Source organism: Panthera tigris, chromosome B1, assembly GCF_018350195.1.
Source record: "Panthera tigris isolate Pti1 chromosome B1, P.tigris_Pti1_mat1.1, whole genome shotgun sequence".
In the NCBI taxonomy this organism is placed as follows: domain Eukaryota; kingdom Metazoa; phylum Chordata; class Mammalia; order Carnivora; family Felidae; genus Panthera; species Panthera tigris.
In genome coordinates, this window is record NC_056663.1 from 43,211,940 (window position 1) to 43,227,372 (window position 15,433).

The 15,433-nt window shown below is 36.2% G+C and overlaps 1 protein-coding gene across 2 annotated transcripts in view; it reads right to left on the minus strand.

The window, feature by feature from the left end:
* The window catches only part of LOC102960701 (A disintegrin and metallopeptidase domain 3-like), a 124,200-nt gene extending 110,562 nt beyond the window's left edge, over positions 1-13,638 (minus strand). The window contains exons 1-4 of one of the 2 annotated variants that reach the window (XM_042983406.1): positions 13,490-13,638; positions 12,878-12,957; positions 8,450-8,505; positions 1,085-1,163 (exon numbers count right to left, since the gene is read on the minus strand). In XM_042983406.1, the coding sequence (XP_042839340.1) occupies positions 1,085-1,163; positions 8,450-8,505; positions 12,878-12,957; positions 13,490-13,547 (273 nt within the window). In that variant the 5' untranslated portion in view covers positions 13,548-13,638. Of the gene's footprint in view, positions 1-1,084; positions 1,164-8,449; positions 8,506-12,877; positions 12,958-13,483 lie in introns of both variants that reach the window. The other variant, XM_042983405.1, reaches the window with a different exon arrangement.
* Between the last annotated feature and the right edge of the window lie 1,795 nt (positions 13,639-15,433).

Genomic DNA, 15,433 nt, shown 5'->3' on the forward strand with positions numbered 1-15,433 from the left:
ACAACTCAGGAAACAACAGATGTTGGCGAGGATGTGGAGAAAGAAGATCTCTTTTGCACTGATGCAAACTGGTGTAGCCACTCTGGAAAACAGTATGAAGGTTCCTCAAAAAGTTAAAAATAGAACTACCCTACGAGCCAGCAATTGCACTACTAGGCATTTATCCAAGGGATATAGGTATGTTTCCAAAGGGCACATGCACTCCAATGTTTATAGCAGCACTACTGATCATAGCCAAAGTATGGAAAGAGCCCAAATGTCCATTGGTGGATGAACGGATAAAGAAGATGTGGTATATATATACAATGGAGTATTACTCAGTAATCAAAAAGAATGAAATCTTTCCATTTGCAACTATGTGGATGAAACTAGAGGATATTATGCTAAACAAAATTAGTCAGTCAGAGAAAGACAAATATCATATGACTTCACTCATATGAGGACTGTAAGAGACAAAACAGATGAACATGAGGGAATGGAAGCAAAAATAATATAAAAACAGGGAGGGGGACAAAACATAAGAGACTCTTAAATAAGGAGAACAGAGGGTTCCTGGAGGGGTTGTGGGAGGGGAGATGGGTTCAATGGGTAAGGGGCATTAATGAATCTATTCCTGAAATCATTGTTGCACTATATGCTAACTAATTTGGATGCAAATTACAAAAATAAAATTTAAAAATATTTTCCAAAAACAAAAAAATAAATAAATAAATAAACAAACAAACAAATAAACAAAATGACTCTGTGTTTTGGGGTTTCTTATTCTTAGCTCCTTAACTCACTTTCCCTCTAAGACCTCTAAACTTGTCATAGTTTAAAGGACCTGTTTGGATAGGAGATTCGAGTTCCAAGTTTGAAAAGTAGTTGTTCTATTCAGTCTGTCTTCCTACAAATTGCCACCTTATATTTGGGCTTCTAATCTGTTTGCCGAATAATTCTGTGGGATAGAAGGCATCCTTTTGCTTTCCACCAACAGCACTTTAATGATGTATGTATGTATGTATGTATGTATGTATGTGTATACATATATATATATATACACAATAAAAACACATAAATCTACAGAACACAAAGCAAAACTTACCTTCATAAATGAAGAATCTGGATACAATGTTCCTGATTTGTTGTATGCATACACAAGGAAATGAGGGTCTAAAAATGACCTAATTCAACGAAAGGAATGACACTTCACTGTAATAGTAATATAAATACAAGCAAAATCATGAAATTAAGCATAATTTACATTCAATTTTACCGTTTCAAATATCCAAAAATTAAATTGAGCCATCTCTCCATTATCTCATTTGCTTTCTGACAGCATGTTTTGTATATAGGAAAACATAATAAGCAGTATAATCAGATACCAGTAGGGACATCATAATGACATAGATCTATGTATAATAAAACCAGGACTTCCAGATTCCCACAACAAATTTTCTTTAAGATCCAACCATCAGTAAATCTCAGGGCATAAATATATTTGCTAACAAGTAGCCATGGATTGATAAGAAACAAAAAATATATGCTTTTTCTGATAGTTTTCATGAAATTGTGCTGTGGTAAAAACAACCTCAGAATTCTCAATGCCTTAAATCAACAGTGAATGTTCTTTACATGTTTATTGTCAACCCCACACTATCTTCATTCTGGAACCTGGGAAAAGACATACCTCCTACCCGCTGAAACATGCTTTTCTTGTAGCAGAAGAGGAAAAGAAATTGCAGAAGCACACAATAGTTCTTAAAGCCTTTTTTAGAAGACTAGTGTTTTGCTCAAATTTCATAAGCTAAATGATCTCTACAGACAAACCTCACATAAATGGTACCAAAGTGAAATCTTACAGAGAAGATAGCGATTCTTACAGAACAATCTGACACCATTATTTATTGTGGAGAGAACTGGGGTTTCTCAAGGATTCCAGATATCAAGGGGCAGTTCAATGCCAAGAGTCAGAGAAGGACTACAGCATTCACGGAGTGCATACTTTCACCACTACTTCTCTTTCCAGACCTCCTTCATCTTTGCTCATTCCTGACAGCTTTCTCTTTTCCTCAAGTTAAATAACAAAACCAGAGGGCTTCCCAGAAAAAAACTGATATTTATCAGCTCATATTGCACACATATTCAAGGACATCCCAAATATTCTGGGTTGGTTTATATGCAAGTACCTAGAACACAAATTCTGGCACAAGGGCAGAGCCTCATTTTAGTAACTAAGCATGTAAATGAAGGTGGTGGAAATGGAAACCCAGAATCATTTCCCAGGAAAACGAAATTCAACAGATTTCTGAAAAGCATAATTAAAAGGAGAACATATTTGCAAATGACATATCAGATAAAGAGTTAGTATCCAAAATCTATAAAGAACTTACCAAACTCAACCACCAAAAGACAAATAATCCAGTGAAGTAATGGGCAGAAGATATGAATAGATACTTTTCCAAAGAAGACATCCAGATGGCTAACAGACACACGAAAGGATGCTCAACATCATTCATCATCAGAGAAATACAAATCGAAACCTCAGTGAGATACCACCTCACACCTATCAGAATGGCAAAAATTAACAACTCAGGAAACAACAGATGTTGGCAAAAAAGTGGAGAAAGAAGATCTCTTTTGCACTGGTGCAGCCACTCTGCAAACTGGTGCAGCCACTCTGGAAAACAGTATGGAGGTTCCTCAAAAAACTAAAAATAGAACTACCTTACAACCCAGCAATTGCACTACTAGGTATTTATTCAAAGGATACAAAAATGCTGATTCATAGGGCCACATGCACCTCAATATTTATATCAGCACTGTCAACAAATAGCCAAAGTATGGAAAGAGCCCAAATATCCAAAGACTGATGAATAAAGAAGAAGTAAGTGTGGTATATATATATATATATATATATATATATATATATACACACACACACACATACACACACACACACACACACACACAATGGAATACTTCTTGGTGATGAAAAGAATGAAATCTTGCCATTTGCAACAACGTGGATGGAATTAGAGTGTATCATGCTAAGTGAAATAAGTCAGTCAGAGAAAAACAAATATATAATTTCACTCATATGTGGAAGTTAAGAAACACAACAGATGAACATAAAGGAAGGGAAGGAAAAATAAGATAAAAATGGAGAGGGAGGCAGACCATAAGAGACTTTTTTTTTCAATATTTATTTATTTTTGAGAGAGAGAAAGGAAAAGACCGAATGGGAACATGGGAGGGGCAGAGAGAGGGAGACACAGAATCTGAAGCAGGCTCCAGGCTCTGAGCTGTCAGCACAGAGCCCTACATGGGGCCCAAACTCACAAACCGTGAGATCATGACCTGAGCCAAAGTCAGAGGCTTAACCGAGTAAGCCACCCAGGAGCACCCATAAGAGATTCTTAAATATGAAGAACAAACTGAGGGTTGCTGGAGGGGAGGTGGGGGCAGGGGGAGAAAAGGGCCAAATGGGCTATAGGCCTTAAGGAGGGCACTTGTTGGGATAAGCACTGGCTGTTATATGTAAGTGATGAAGCACTGGGTTCTACCCCTGAAGCCAATACTATGCTATATGTTAACTAACTTGAACTTAAATAAATAAATTTTTTAAAATAAAAGGATAAAAGTTTAGTTTGCAAGTTTATTCATCCTGGGTATAAAAGTATACTTTTGCTTCTACACAAAACAACAAAGAAGCCTGCTTAGTGAAATAAAAAAATACAAATGACCATTCAATGGAAAACAACATTCAATGTAAGGAAAATGAACAACAAAAGGGAAAAAGGCAAAACTTAAAAGCAAGTTCCCTATGAGGTTGAATGAAGAAATTGATTACAGAAAATAATGATTATTTAAAGCAAAGTTAACAAGTTAAAAAGTTAATAAGCTTTCAAAGCATATCATTTAAGAAAAAAATACTCAAAACTAAAATGATGATGACAGTTAAAAATAATTTAATAAATGTCCCAAAGAGAATTTGTGTGCTGAGAACAGAATTAGAGGCCTAGCCAATAAACAGAACAAATTTACTACCAAATAGGTAAAAAAACACAGCCAAAATAAAGATGTGAAAAATAGTTGAAGGAAAACCTATACTATAAAGGGCAGATCCATAAGACCCTGGATGAGACCATATAGTTCCATAAAATGTTTTAAAATGTGTATGATTTGGGGTGCCTGGGTGACTCAGTCGGTTAAGCGTCCGACTTCGGCTCAGGTCATGATCTCACAGTTCATGAGTTCGAGCCCCATGTCAGGCTCTGTGCTGACAGCTCAGAGCCTGGAGCCTGCTTCAGATTCTGTGTCTCCCTCTCTCTCTGCCCCTCCCCCACTCATGCTCTGTCTCTCTCTGCCTCTCAAAACTAAACGTAATAAAAAAAATTTTTTTAATGTGTAATGACTTAAAACTAAAATGAAAAATTAAGGGATTTATTCAATTATGAGAACAAAAGGGACATTTGCAAATACGAACAGGTTTAGAAAGCAACCCATCTGAAGAAAATAATCTGAAACTAGTCTAACTAAACAATACAAACTAAACTAATACAATATTGCATAAAATTGCAATAAAAGGAAAAAATAAAAAGAGAGCAGAAATAAAACTTGGAAAATGCAAAAACAGTTGGTAGGTAAAGAAACTGAAAGCATTGGATTTACATCGTAAATGTAAAAAGAATTTTTAAAATTCTACAGGAATATTATAAATTCAAGATGTGAGTGACACAAGTGAGGAATCTGAGAACCTATGAAAGAAAATATGAGTATAATGATTATATGAATATTTCATTTTTTTAGCAATAAATCCCACAAACAAAGGAAGAAGACAATAAGTAAGCTGGATAGCATGTTTGCAACATACAGAACGTATAAAGAGTTAATATCTACAGGAAACAAAACTTCCCACAGATTGATCATGGGGAAAAAAAAAAAACAGAAAGAAAAGCAGAAGGATAAACCATAGATTGAAAATAAATAACCCAAAACAAATGAATAGAAATAACAATAAAATAGCATTTCTTATGCATTAACAAAAATAAGTGAGTGAAGATACTCATTTTATTGAGAATGTAGAGAACAGAAATGTTTTTGAATTATTGGTGTGAGTGAAGACTGGTATAAATCCTTGGAAGTAAAAATTAGTAGCATACAGCACTCTTGACAATTGTATCATTTATTGCTCTTCAATTTCACTGGAGCCCAGAACATCATGGCCAAAGGTAGCCACAATACAGCTTTTCTTGCTATAAATATATAGGTTGACAAATAACAAGTGAGATATATTTATTCAATGGCTACATATGTATTTACAATCAATGAACTCATTCTGCACAAATCTGTATGAATGACTCTCAAATAAAAACGTTATGAAAAATTTTGCACAAAAAGCACAGCCTCAAAACGAGAAACACACCCAGTAACATAATTAGTATCTATTGCTCACACTTCTGGGTCAAGTGTGAGTAGACTTAGTAGTTCTGCTAATGGCGGCCGGGCTTGCTCAATGGTCTGGGATTCAGCTGAATGTTGACTTATCTAGAGATGATTAGGGCACCTTGGCTGTGCCCCACCTGTCTCCATCTCCCAGCAAGTTGGCCCAAGCATATTCTCATGGGGATGGCAAACAAGATGGAGAGCAGGAACGCAGGGGAGCTTTTTCAAACCTCTGTTTAAATCAAGTCAGCTAACATCTTTTTGGCCAAAGTAAGTCACATAGCCATAGAATGGGCTACATGATTTGCAGGGCCCGTAGTGAAATTAAAATATGAGGTCTCTTGTTCAAAAGTATTAAGAATCTCAGGGAAGCAACAACAGAGAATTAAACCAAGTACAGAGCATGTCTAACCATGGAGTCCTGGAGGACCATACACCCATGAAGTTGGCCTTGCACAGATAAACTCATATCCAAGGGCTGGGAGTGGGGAGGCTGGGGTGTGATGCATATATTCCACCTCTTGATGATAGGAACTCAAAGTTACATGGCAAAGAGTGAAGATAAAGGCAAAGGTAAAGAATTGGGGTCACTTTAGTGGTCCACCATATTAAGATAAATTATATAGAGAAGTATTGTACCATTATGCGTATTTAAAGTAGTACTCAAAACATGATGATTTTTTTAAATTTAATTTTATTTATTTTGAGAGAGAGAGAGAGAAGCAGAGAGAGAGGGATAGAGAGAATCCCAGGCAGGCTCAGTGCTATTAGCTCAGAGTCCAATGCAAGGCTCAATCTCATGAATCACGAGATCATGACCTGAGCCAAAGTCAATAAATCAAGCAAAACATGATTATTTTTATTCATCTCTAGGCATACAGATGAGTAAGGATAAAATCATGACACTAGAGTATGTGTCAGTATCATAACTGTGATTAGCACTGGGGAGTGAAAGAACTATTTCCGGAAATGGAAATGATAGATTTCACTATTACCTGTCATGTACACCTTTTAGAAAAATACATAAATAAAATGCTTACATGTGTGTCTTTCATGATAAGAAAGTAATTATATTATTCTCAGAATTTTCCTTTTTTTAATGTCTAATCATTCAAAAGAAAAAAGCAAATATAAAAAATATTGGACTAATATAAACTATGGACTTTGGGTGATAATGACGTGCAGGCTCATCAATTATAACAAATATATCACTCTGGTGGGGCATGTTGATAATGGGGAGGCTATACATGTGTGCGGGGAGGCACAGGGTATATGCAGAAACACTCTGTACCTTCCACTCAATATTGCTGTGAACCTAAAACTGCTCTGAAAAATAAATATTAAATTAGAACCAGGAAACAGGAAAATGAAAATAGTTGATAATTGTTTAGATAACTTATTTAGGGAAATACAAATTGACACAAAGATGCAGTATAATATTTTGGCACATCTTGCATGCTTTTGAAAATCTAAACTGCTACTGTCTTTTCAGAAACTGGCATTATCTCTCAAAATCCTAATATAAAATGTGAGTAATAAAGAAGGTTGGTCTGGACATTATACCAGTAACTATATGCAAACTGCTTAGAAATATGTCTGGTAATTGATATGTGCCCCATAATGTCAGTTACTTTTGTTGTTTTGTTGTTATCATTATCACTATTATTACTTTTATTCATACTTCCTGATCCAGAAACACATTTCTTGATATCAGGCCTACAAAACAAAATCTCTATCACATAAAAACACACATACAAGGATGTTTATTGCAGGCCTCTTTAGTGACAATCCCTGGAAACAACCTCATTACCTATCAACCTGCCATACTACAGATGTTAGCTGTTAAAGAATGAGCTAAGATATATATATGAAGCAAGAAAATGAACACTGTTATTAAATAAGACCTGCCAATCACAGAACAGTATTTCCACTTGTCTAAAAACAAACCCATTTTAGTAGGTTTCTACATATTTTATTTAAAGGAAAGGTGAGATTTAGAATAGAAAGAAAATGGTGGAAAGATACACACAAGGTTATTAATTGGTGAAATTGGTTTCTTCACAGAGTGAAAATTTAAGAGATTAAAAAAATGTTGGTGTTGGGGCACCTGAGTGGCTCAGTCGGTTAAGCCTCCCACCTCAGCTCAGGTCATGATCTCACAGTTCATGGGTACGAGCCTCGCATCAGGCTCTGTGCTGACAGCTCAGAGCCTGGAGCCTGCTTTGGATTCTGTCTCCCTCTCTCTCTGCCCCTCCCTGACTCGTTCTCTGTCTCTCTCTCTCTCAAAAATGAATAAACATTAAAAAATATATTAAAAACATTAAAAAACATTCACAACATTTAAAAAAACATTAAAAACACTAAAAAAAAACATTAAAAAAATTTTTAAAGACCTACAGGCCAATATCCCTGATGAATATGGATGCAAAAATTCTCAACAAGATACTAGCAAATTGAATTCAACAGCATATAAAAAGAATCATTCACCATGATCAAGTGTGATTCATTCCTGGGCTGCAGGGTAGTTCAATATTCACAAATCAATCAATGTGAGACATCACATTAATAAAAGAAAAGGTAAGAACCATATGATCCTGTCAATAGATGCAGAAAAAAAAATTTAAATATTAAAAAAAAATGTTGGTGTAATATCAAGTAAAATGCTTAAAATCATGTATATAATCATAAAGTCATATATAAAATGACAGCATGAACAAAATTCAATATGGACAAATAAAGCTATTGCCTTAATTGTTACAGTGGTGGCTATATTGTAAAGAGTTATATAGACTAATTTTCATCTATTTGATATACATTAATTTCACATCATGAAATTAAAATTTGGCTCAAACATTAGACTTAAAATCTCAAGATGAAAACTTGGAACTCTAGTCTGACTTGAATCACAAAGATGTAACATGTTAAATATAAGAGTCATGCTCTTGTTTAGGCTCAACTTAGGGTAGTGACTGTAAACATTTCAGAAACTAAAAACAACTGTATGAAAAGAATGTCTACTTACTGTTTTTCAAGGTGGAGAGTGTATATTTTCTGGTCAATTTTGATGGCATAAGTGACCTACAGCAAAGTATTCAGAGAGAATGTAATTATTAGAAATTCAAAATTCTTAAAATTTATTTACTCTTTCATATAAACATAGATCATATCACACATGTCTCAAAATAACATATGCATATATAAGTATATTGTTATCTTCTCTCCATCTTGGAATATATGACAGAATTAACCATAATTAAATTTCAATGAAATCAAGGAGTCTAAATCTGTTTCAAAACTAAGAGCATTAGTCATTAACATTTATTATCATAATGAAATTTTAATTTAAAATGGATACATTTAGAAATGTTGAGTAATCTTGGCAGAAACCTGAATTTCATTATCTTTTCTCTACTTTGCAATTTCTACCCCAAATAAATTGAAAATTAAATACAACATGGGTCCCCTTTTAAGATGATAGGAAGCGTCCCCAAGCTGTCAGAAGTGCTACCCACAGAATCTTCATCTCCCTGTCCTCTTTAGGAATTGCCTCAGCTGAAGAGGGTCACCTCACACCAACTCACAACTTTCTGATACAGCCCCCATTTAATGAGAAGCCCCCTCATTCCAACTCCAGATCTTGATGGGCCATGCCAGCTTCACACTTTGTTGAGACTCAGTTGAGTCTCTGTCTCCCCATTCCTGCTTCTTCTCATCCTTTCCACAGGCGCTCATCACAAGAGCGTACCTGCCTTCATGAGAATCCTCTCAAAGACCACATCCCAAAGAATCCAATTTGTGACATTATCATAAAACATACACATGGTTAATTTCCACATTTGCAAAATGTAGAAAACATGGGGAAAAATGTGAATTTTGCTATTGAGCATGGTTGTCATTGGGTACAATTTTCTGCATAAGTCATTTTAAACCTTCTATAGTGTTCCGTCTTTTATAACTTACAACTCTTGAAAAAGGTGTGTTGACATCTCCCCAAATTATTGTGACATTGTTTTTCTCCTTTTAATCTATGGTTTTCTTCAGTACATTTTTTGAATCTTTGTTGGTGGGTGCAAAGAGGAATAAAATTTACAAAATTGCAAATGACTGTAAAGTATGCCTCTATGTCATTTCAGAATATGACTTGAATTTGGGGTTGTAATTTCTTCAATCTCATCTATTATTGTTTAATATCCATTATGACTTACGATTTCTTCTTCAGCCCATGAATAATGTAGAAGTGTATTTTTAAATTTCCATTATACATTTTAAATTGTTTTAAGATTTAACTTAATTGAATTGTTACAAGATAAATACTGTATTGTCAGAATTTGATATTTTAACATTTTTTCCTTGTTTTTGTCAATTTTGTTGAATTAACTGTATATTCTTGAGAAGAATGTGCATTATTTACTATATAGTTGAATTACAGCTGGATTAGAAAAACACTACCTTTATTTCTGGAGTTGCCTACAAGTCTAGATGTTCTGACTCTCTGCTGAGACAAAGACAGTGAGGTTTAGAGGGTACTTTTTAAGGTTCAAAAACTCTTTAGACTAAAGTTAACTTCTTTAATGTTTCCCTAACCAGTTTGACAAGGTTGGCTTGGCTACTTAAAGCATCACTGAAAGCTTTTTAAGGAGTCCTCCGAAAGCCAAAATTCCTACCATAAGTCTCGTTATTTCAAGCCAGAGACTCAACATGTTCTAGAACGCAGAGACTGGGTTCATAGGAAGCTCACTGTGAGTGCTTCTGGAATTCCTGATATTTGCCTAAATTCTCTTTCTCTTGCTGCACTTTTGCCATTAAATAAAAGCATTATGGTGATATCCCATAGAGTTTAGTGAGTCCTAACAAATAGCAGAGAGGTAAAAACAATATATTCAATTTGATGGGTTCACTTCTATATAAACCCATCAAATAAAATAGTTTTGTTGTCCAAATTGTCTTTATGAATCCCTTTATGATTTGTAAACCAACACTTGAGAAAAACATTTTAAGATATCACTATGAAAATGGATTTGAAAAATTCTTCCTTTAGTGTAATCAGTCCTTATATGTGAGAGCATTTTTCTAAAAACATACAAATTTAGAACTGTTACATATTCCTAGTGAACTGAATATTTTATTAAGTAGCATGCTTATCTCTCATAATGGTGTGTGGGTATGTGTACTAAATGTTGGTTTTCTCCCACTTTTGTCATAGATACTCGTGTTTGCTTTTGGTTAGCATGTTCCCAGTATATGTCCTAAACATTTTAAATTCTCTGGGTATTTGTTTGGGTGTAATAGCTTTTATGAACACATAATTACTGGATTGTGTGTGTGTGTGTGTGTGTCATAAAACGAGACAAACAGACCACTCAGTCTATAAAACCCACCCCAGCGTCTAACAGTTTTCCAGTTGGCAATTCAATGCTCCTCTCAGATATTGCTACAGAGGTTCCAATCCTTGGATTCCTATCATATTCCCGTGTGTCTTTACATCAACACATCTTTCTTGAAAACAGTGTCCTAACCAAAACTAATTCATATAAAAAGGGAAGACAAGGGGCACCTGGGTGGTTCAGTTGGTTAAGCGTCTGACTGCTGGGCTCAGATCATGATTGCACAGTTTGTGAGTTCAAGCCCCACATCGGGCTCTGTCCTGACAGTTTAGAGCCTTCTTGGGATTCTGTGTTTCCCTCTCTCTGTCCCTTTCCTGCTTTTTCTCTCTAAAATAAATAAAACTTTTTTAAAAAGGGAAATCAAAATCGGTAAGAAATTAACAAGAAAAAAAAAAGATTCAAATAGGCAATATATGTAAAAGCATCTTAAGACTTAATTTAAAAATGCCAATTAAAAGTGAAGCATTCATTATACTTATCACATTGACAGGAACGAGAAGCCGGGAGTGCCTGGGTGGCTCAGTTGGTTGAGCATCTAACTCGATTTTGGCTCAGGGCATGATCTCACAGTTTTGTGAGTTCAAGCACCGCATCAGGCTCTGCACTGACAGCACAGGGCCTGCCTGAGATCCTCCTTCTCTCTCTCTCTCTCTCTCTCTCTCTCTCTCTCTCTGCCCCTCCCCCGCTCACACTCTGTCTCTCTCAAAATAAATAAACTTAAAAAAAAAAAAAAACAGGTATAAGAAGTCTGAACCAAGCCTGCAAAAGCCCTCAAGAAGCATCATTATTCTTTGTTAATGAAAATTAACTACAATAAAACTTTTCTGATAGATATTCTGTAATATGCATCATTTAAAAAAAATTTAATGTTTATTTATTTTTGAGAGACAGAGCATTAGCAGGGGAGGGGCAGGAAGAGTGAGAATCCGAAGCAGGCTCCAGGCTCCAAGCTGTCAGCACAGAATCCAACACATGGCTCAAACTCAGGAACCACAAGATCATAACCTGAGCCAAATTCAGACACTTAACCAACTGAGCCACCCAGGTGCCCCTGCACCATTTTTTTAAAATGGCTTGCCCATTGATCCTATGGAAATGACTACCAAGAAGGTTTATAAAACTACATGTTTAAATCTGACAAACAATAATGTTACATCCATACGTGAATGGCTATGAAAAATGACAGTTTTATTTATTATCATAAAAGTATATTCTAACTTTATAAACAAATTAAAAGCCAATTATCACACTCATATATTATTACTAAAATTATATGTGCAGGTGTGTGCATATCTCTAAAAATTCATTCAGTTCAAATTTACTACCTTTAGAAACTGAGGCGGACATTCACTTTCTGAACAACTCTGTCCTGTCTAGACTTAATTTTACAATGTACTTGCTTTACTTTTTAATCAGATTTAAAATAATATCACTTTCATTTTAACAGACATATACACCTATATACACAAATATAGGCATGAAGAAATTATATATTGTCATTTAAAAAATTTTTTTAATGTTTTTATTTATTTTTGAAACAGAGAGAGACAAAGCATGAGCAGGGGAGGGGCAGAGAGAGAGGGAGACATAGAATCTGAAGCAGTCTCCAGACTCTGAGCTGTCAGTACAGAGCCCAACGCAGGGCTCGAACTCACAGACTGTGAGATCATGACCTAAGTCAGACGCCTAAAGGACTGAGCCACCCAGGCACCCCATATATTGTCATTTTAAAAATTATGTTAAATAAATTTAAAAAATAAATAACATAAAAAGTTATGTTAAATAAAAAGTAAATGTTAGTGTGACCTCATTTACACAGGATAAATATTTAAATATACATATTCTGTTAAAAAAAAAAAGTCCAGTAGGCTATATATATCATTTTGTGTGATAGGGATTTGGGGCACTTTTTTCTGACTCTGTGTTTTTAAAATGATTCATAACGTTCATTGGAAAATGAGAAAAATCAAGACACAAAATTTCAAAGGAATATGTGCATGGGCTGATTTGGGTCACGTAGCCCAGTAAAAATAAAGCACTCAAAAAAGAAGTGATTTCTTAATTACATGCGTTTCTGAAACTTCACCATCGGTGTTTGTCTCTATCTTCCGTGGCACTGTAATTTGTAGAAGTGATGTTTCAGGATCTGCAGTAAGGAAAACACCTGTAAGCATTCCCCAGTGCCTGCCAGCATCCTTATTCTTCACTGGTCCTGCCACTTCACATCACTCTTTGAACTTCCACGAACTCATACACACACACACACACACACACACACACACACACGCAGGCACGCTCCCACCACGGAATCAGACTTTGTGCATTCCAGAAGAGGCTACCTAGAAATGGGACGTGACCCTACCATCTTCCAGAGACACTTTGGGACTTGTTGACCTCCGCCCCAATAGGTGAAGAAGAGCTGCTCTCGGGACCCCACCTCCCAGAAGCGGCTCGCCCCCTCCTCCAAGTTCAGGGTCAGGCACGTGAGGACAACTGTCCCAGTACTGTTCTGAGCGCTCCCAGCAGCAGGCCCCGCAGGACCCTGACTCTAGGCGGGCTCTGACAGGACGCAGGGCTCCCCCCAGCCGGGCACAGGGTTCTGGAGCAAGCTTCTGGAGCCCGCCACGCCCACAGGCTCTGCGACAGGTGACCCTCTACGGAGCAGGTCCTACACTCACGATGGCCGGCGGAGGTCAGCCGGCCCAGGCCTGAGAGGATCAGCAGGACAGGCAGCATTGCGCGGCCTGGCGGCCTTGCCACGGTGATGGCGGTTGGCTGCGGAATGGCTGCCGCTCGCGCGCTGGGCCCTGAGCTCCGGGCCTGCAGGGAGTGGGGGCGGCGCGGGCGGCGGGGCGGTGGGGTGACGGGGCGATGGGGGGAGGGGCACGCGGCTGATCAGCCCGCCCCGCCCCTTCTGCTGACCCGCAAGCACAGCCACAGTCCCGGCGCCCACCCACCGCCCTCTGGGCTGTGGAGGCACAAGGCAGCCTGGCTTGGTGCACAAGTGGGCTTGGGCTTGGGCTTTATTTTCCAAATGCGGATATTTGAAACACATTTAGGGATTACATAAGGGTCATAAAGTGAAGTTTTCTCCTTTGGAAATGGACCATCTGTTGGTGAAGTGCTTGGCTGTATCAGTAGTCCACGTGATCATTTTCTGGCACAATGACTGAATTACTTTAGTGGAGAAAAACAAAATGGAAATTCACAATATGGTTAGTAGCAGACGGTTGCATGTTTTAACCGTGGCTACTGCGGTATTTCTATTTTAAGTCTCAGGTCGAAACAAACACACGTGCACACAAATAAAGAGTGTAAAAAAATCGTATAAATAAATTCTTCTATCGTAGATAACTTTGTTTCTTAAAAAACCCTTTGGTTAAGGAAATTAAGTAAAAGTTAAATATGAAATGGGTGTATGCAAGTGTTTTAATCCCTCATTATGGATTAGCAGTTTAAGTATCAGACCAAAACCAAAAAACAAATCACAACTGTGAAATCCTGTAAGAACAACTTTATTTTCCCATTATTTTATTTATTCCATTGTGAATAACTTGGCTTCTTGGAAAAATCTGTGGCTAGTAAAAGGTCAAATGTAAACATTTTCCCCATTGGTATGACATTCACACATGAAAACGGAATAACTTGGAAAGAAATTTCATTTTTTGGCTTAATATGCAGGTTGATGACTTGCATAATTTCAGTTTTGCCAGGACTTTTTTTGCCAGACAATTCTCAAGTTGTCCTTCCATGGAATACTTCTGCTCACATTCCTTAAATACAATATTTATCCACAAAACAAATGATTTTCTCAATTTGTAAAAAGAAAAAAAATGTAATGGAGTATAGCCTTTTAAGAATATATATATATATATATATATATATATATATATATATATATATACCTTTTTCATATTTTTCCTAAAACTACTTTTAGTGTCTATTTATCAAGAAAATATTGGTACAGGTAACAAATGGTAACAAAAGGGATTTAACTTAAAAATAGCAATTTTGCATATTTCACTAAAGTACTTACAGCCTAAGCATTTAGTTTTAGTGTGGTCCTTGGTGTATAGTGTATTCATTTAATTTACTTGAATGTGTCTATGTACCTTAAAATTAGTATTTCATCTTTTTGTCAAATTATATAAAAAATGAGGGAATTAACATATCAAAATTATGTTGCTCTTAAAGTAAAATTTCTCCCTGATTGTCTATAACCTGATAAAACCAAAAGGGAAATATATACTTATTATCTAAATTCATTACTGTATTTGCATTGTTGGTATCAACTGCTAATTTTTCTGGGCATGATTCATAGGCATTCAAGTCATTTGAATTTAATTCAATAATTTTTATATGCTTATTACAAGCCTGAAACCAGGCAGATATCAAACTATGTGTGACACCATCCCTATCTCCAAGTGCCTCAGAAACTAACAGAAAACTGAATGTGTATAAGAGATACCATAGCTAGAAATAAAAAATTCTTTGGGAATAAAGCTAATATAATTTTGTTTTCTTTACAGATATCAAGTGAACCTAGAGGTGGTTATAACAGTTGAGATGTGAGCCATATAGATTTCTATGGATGTTAGTGAAGTTTAGGACTTTATTCTTAA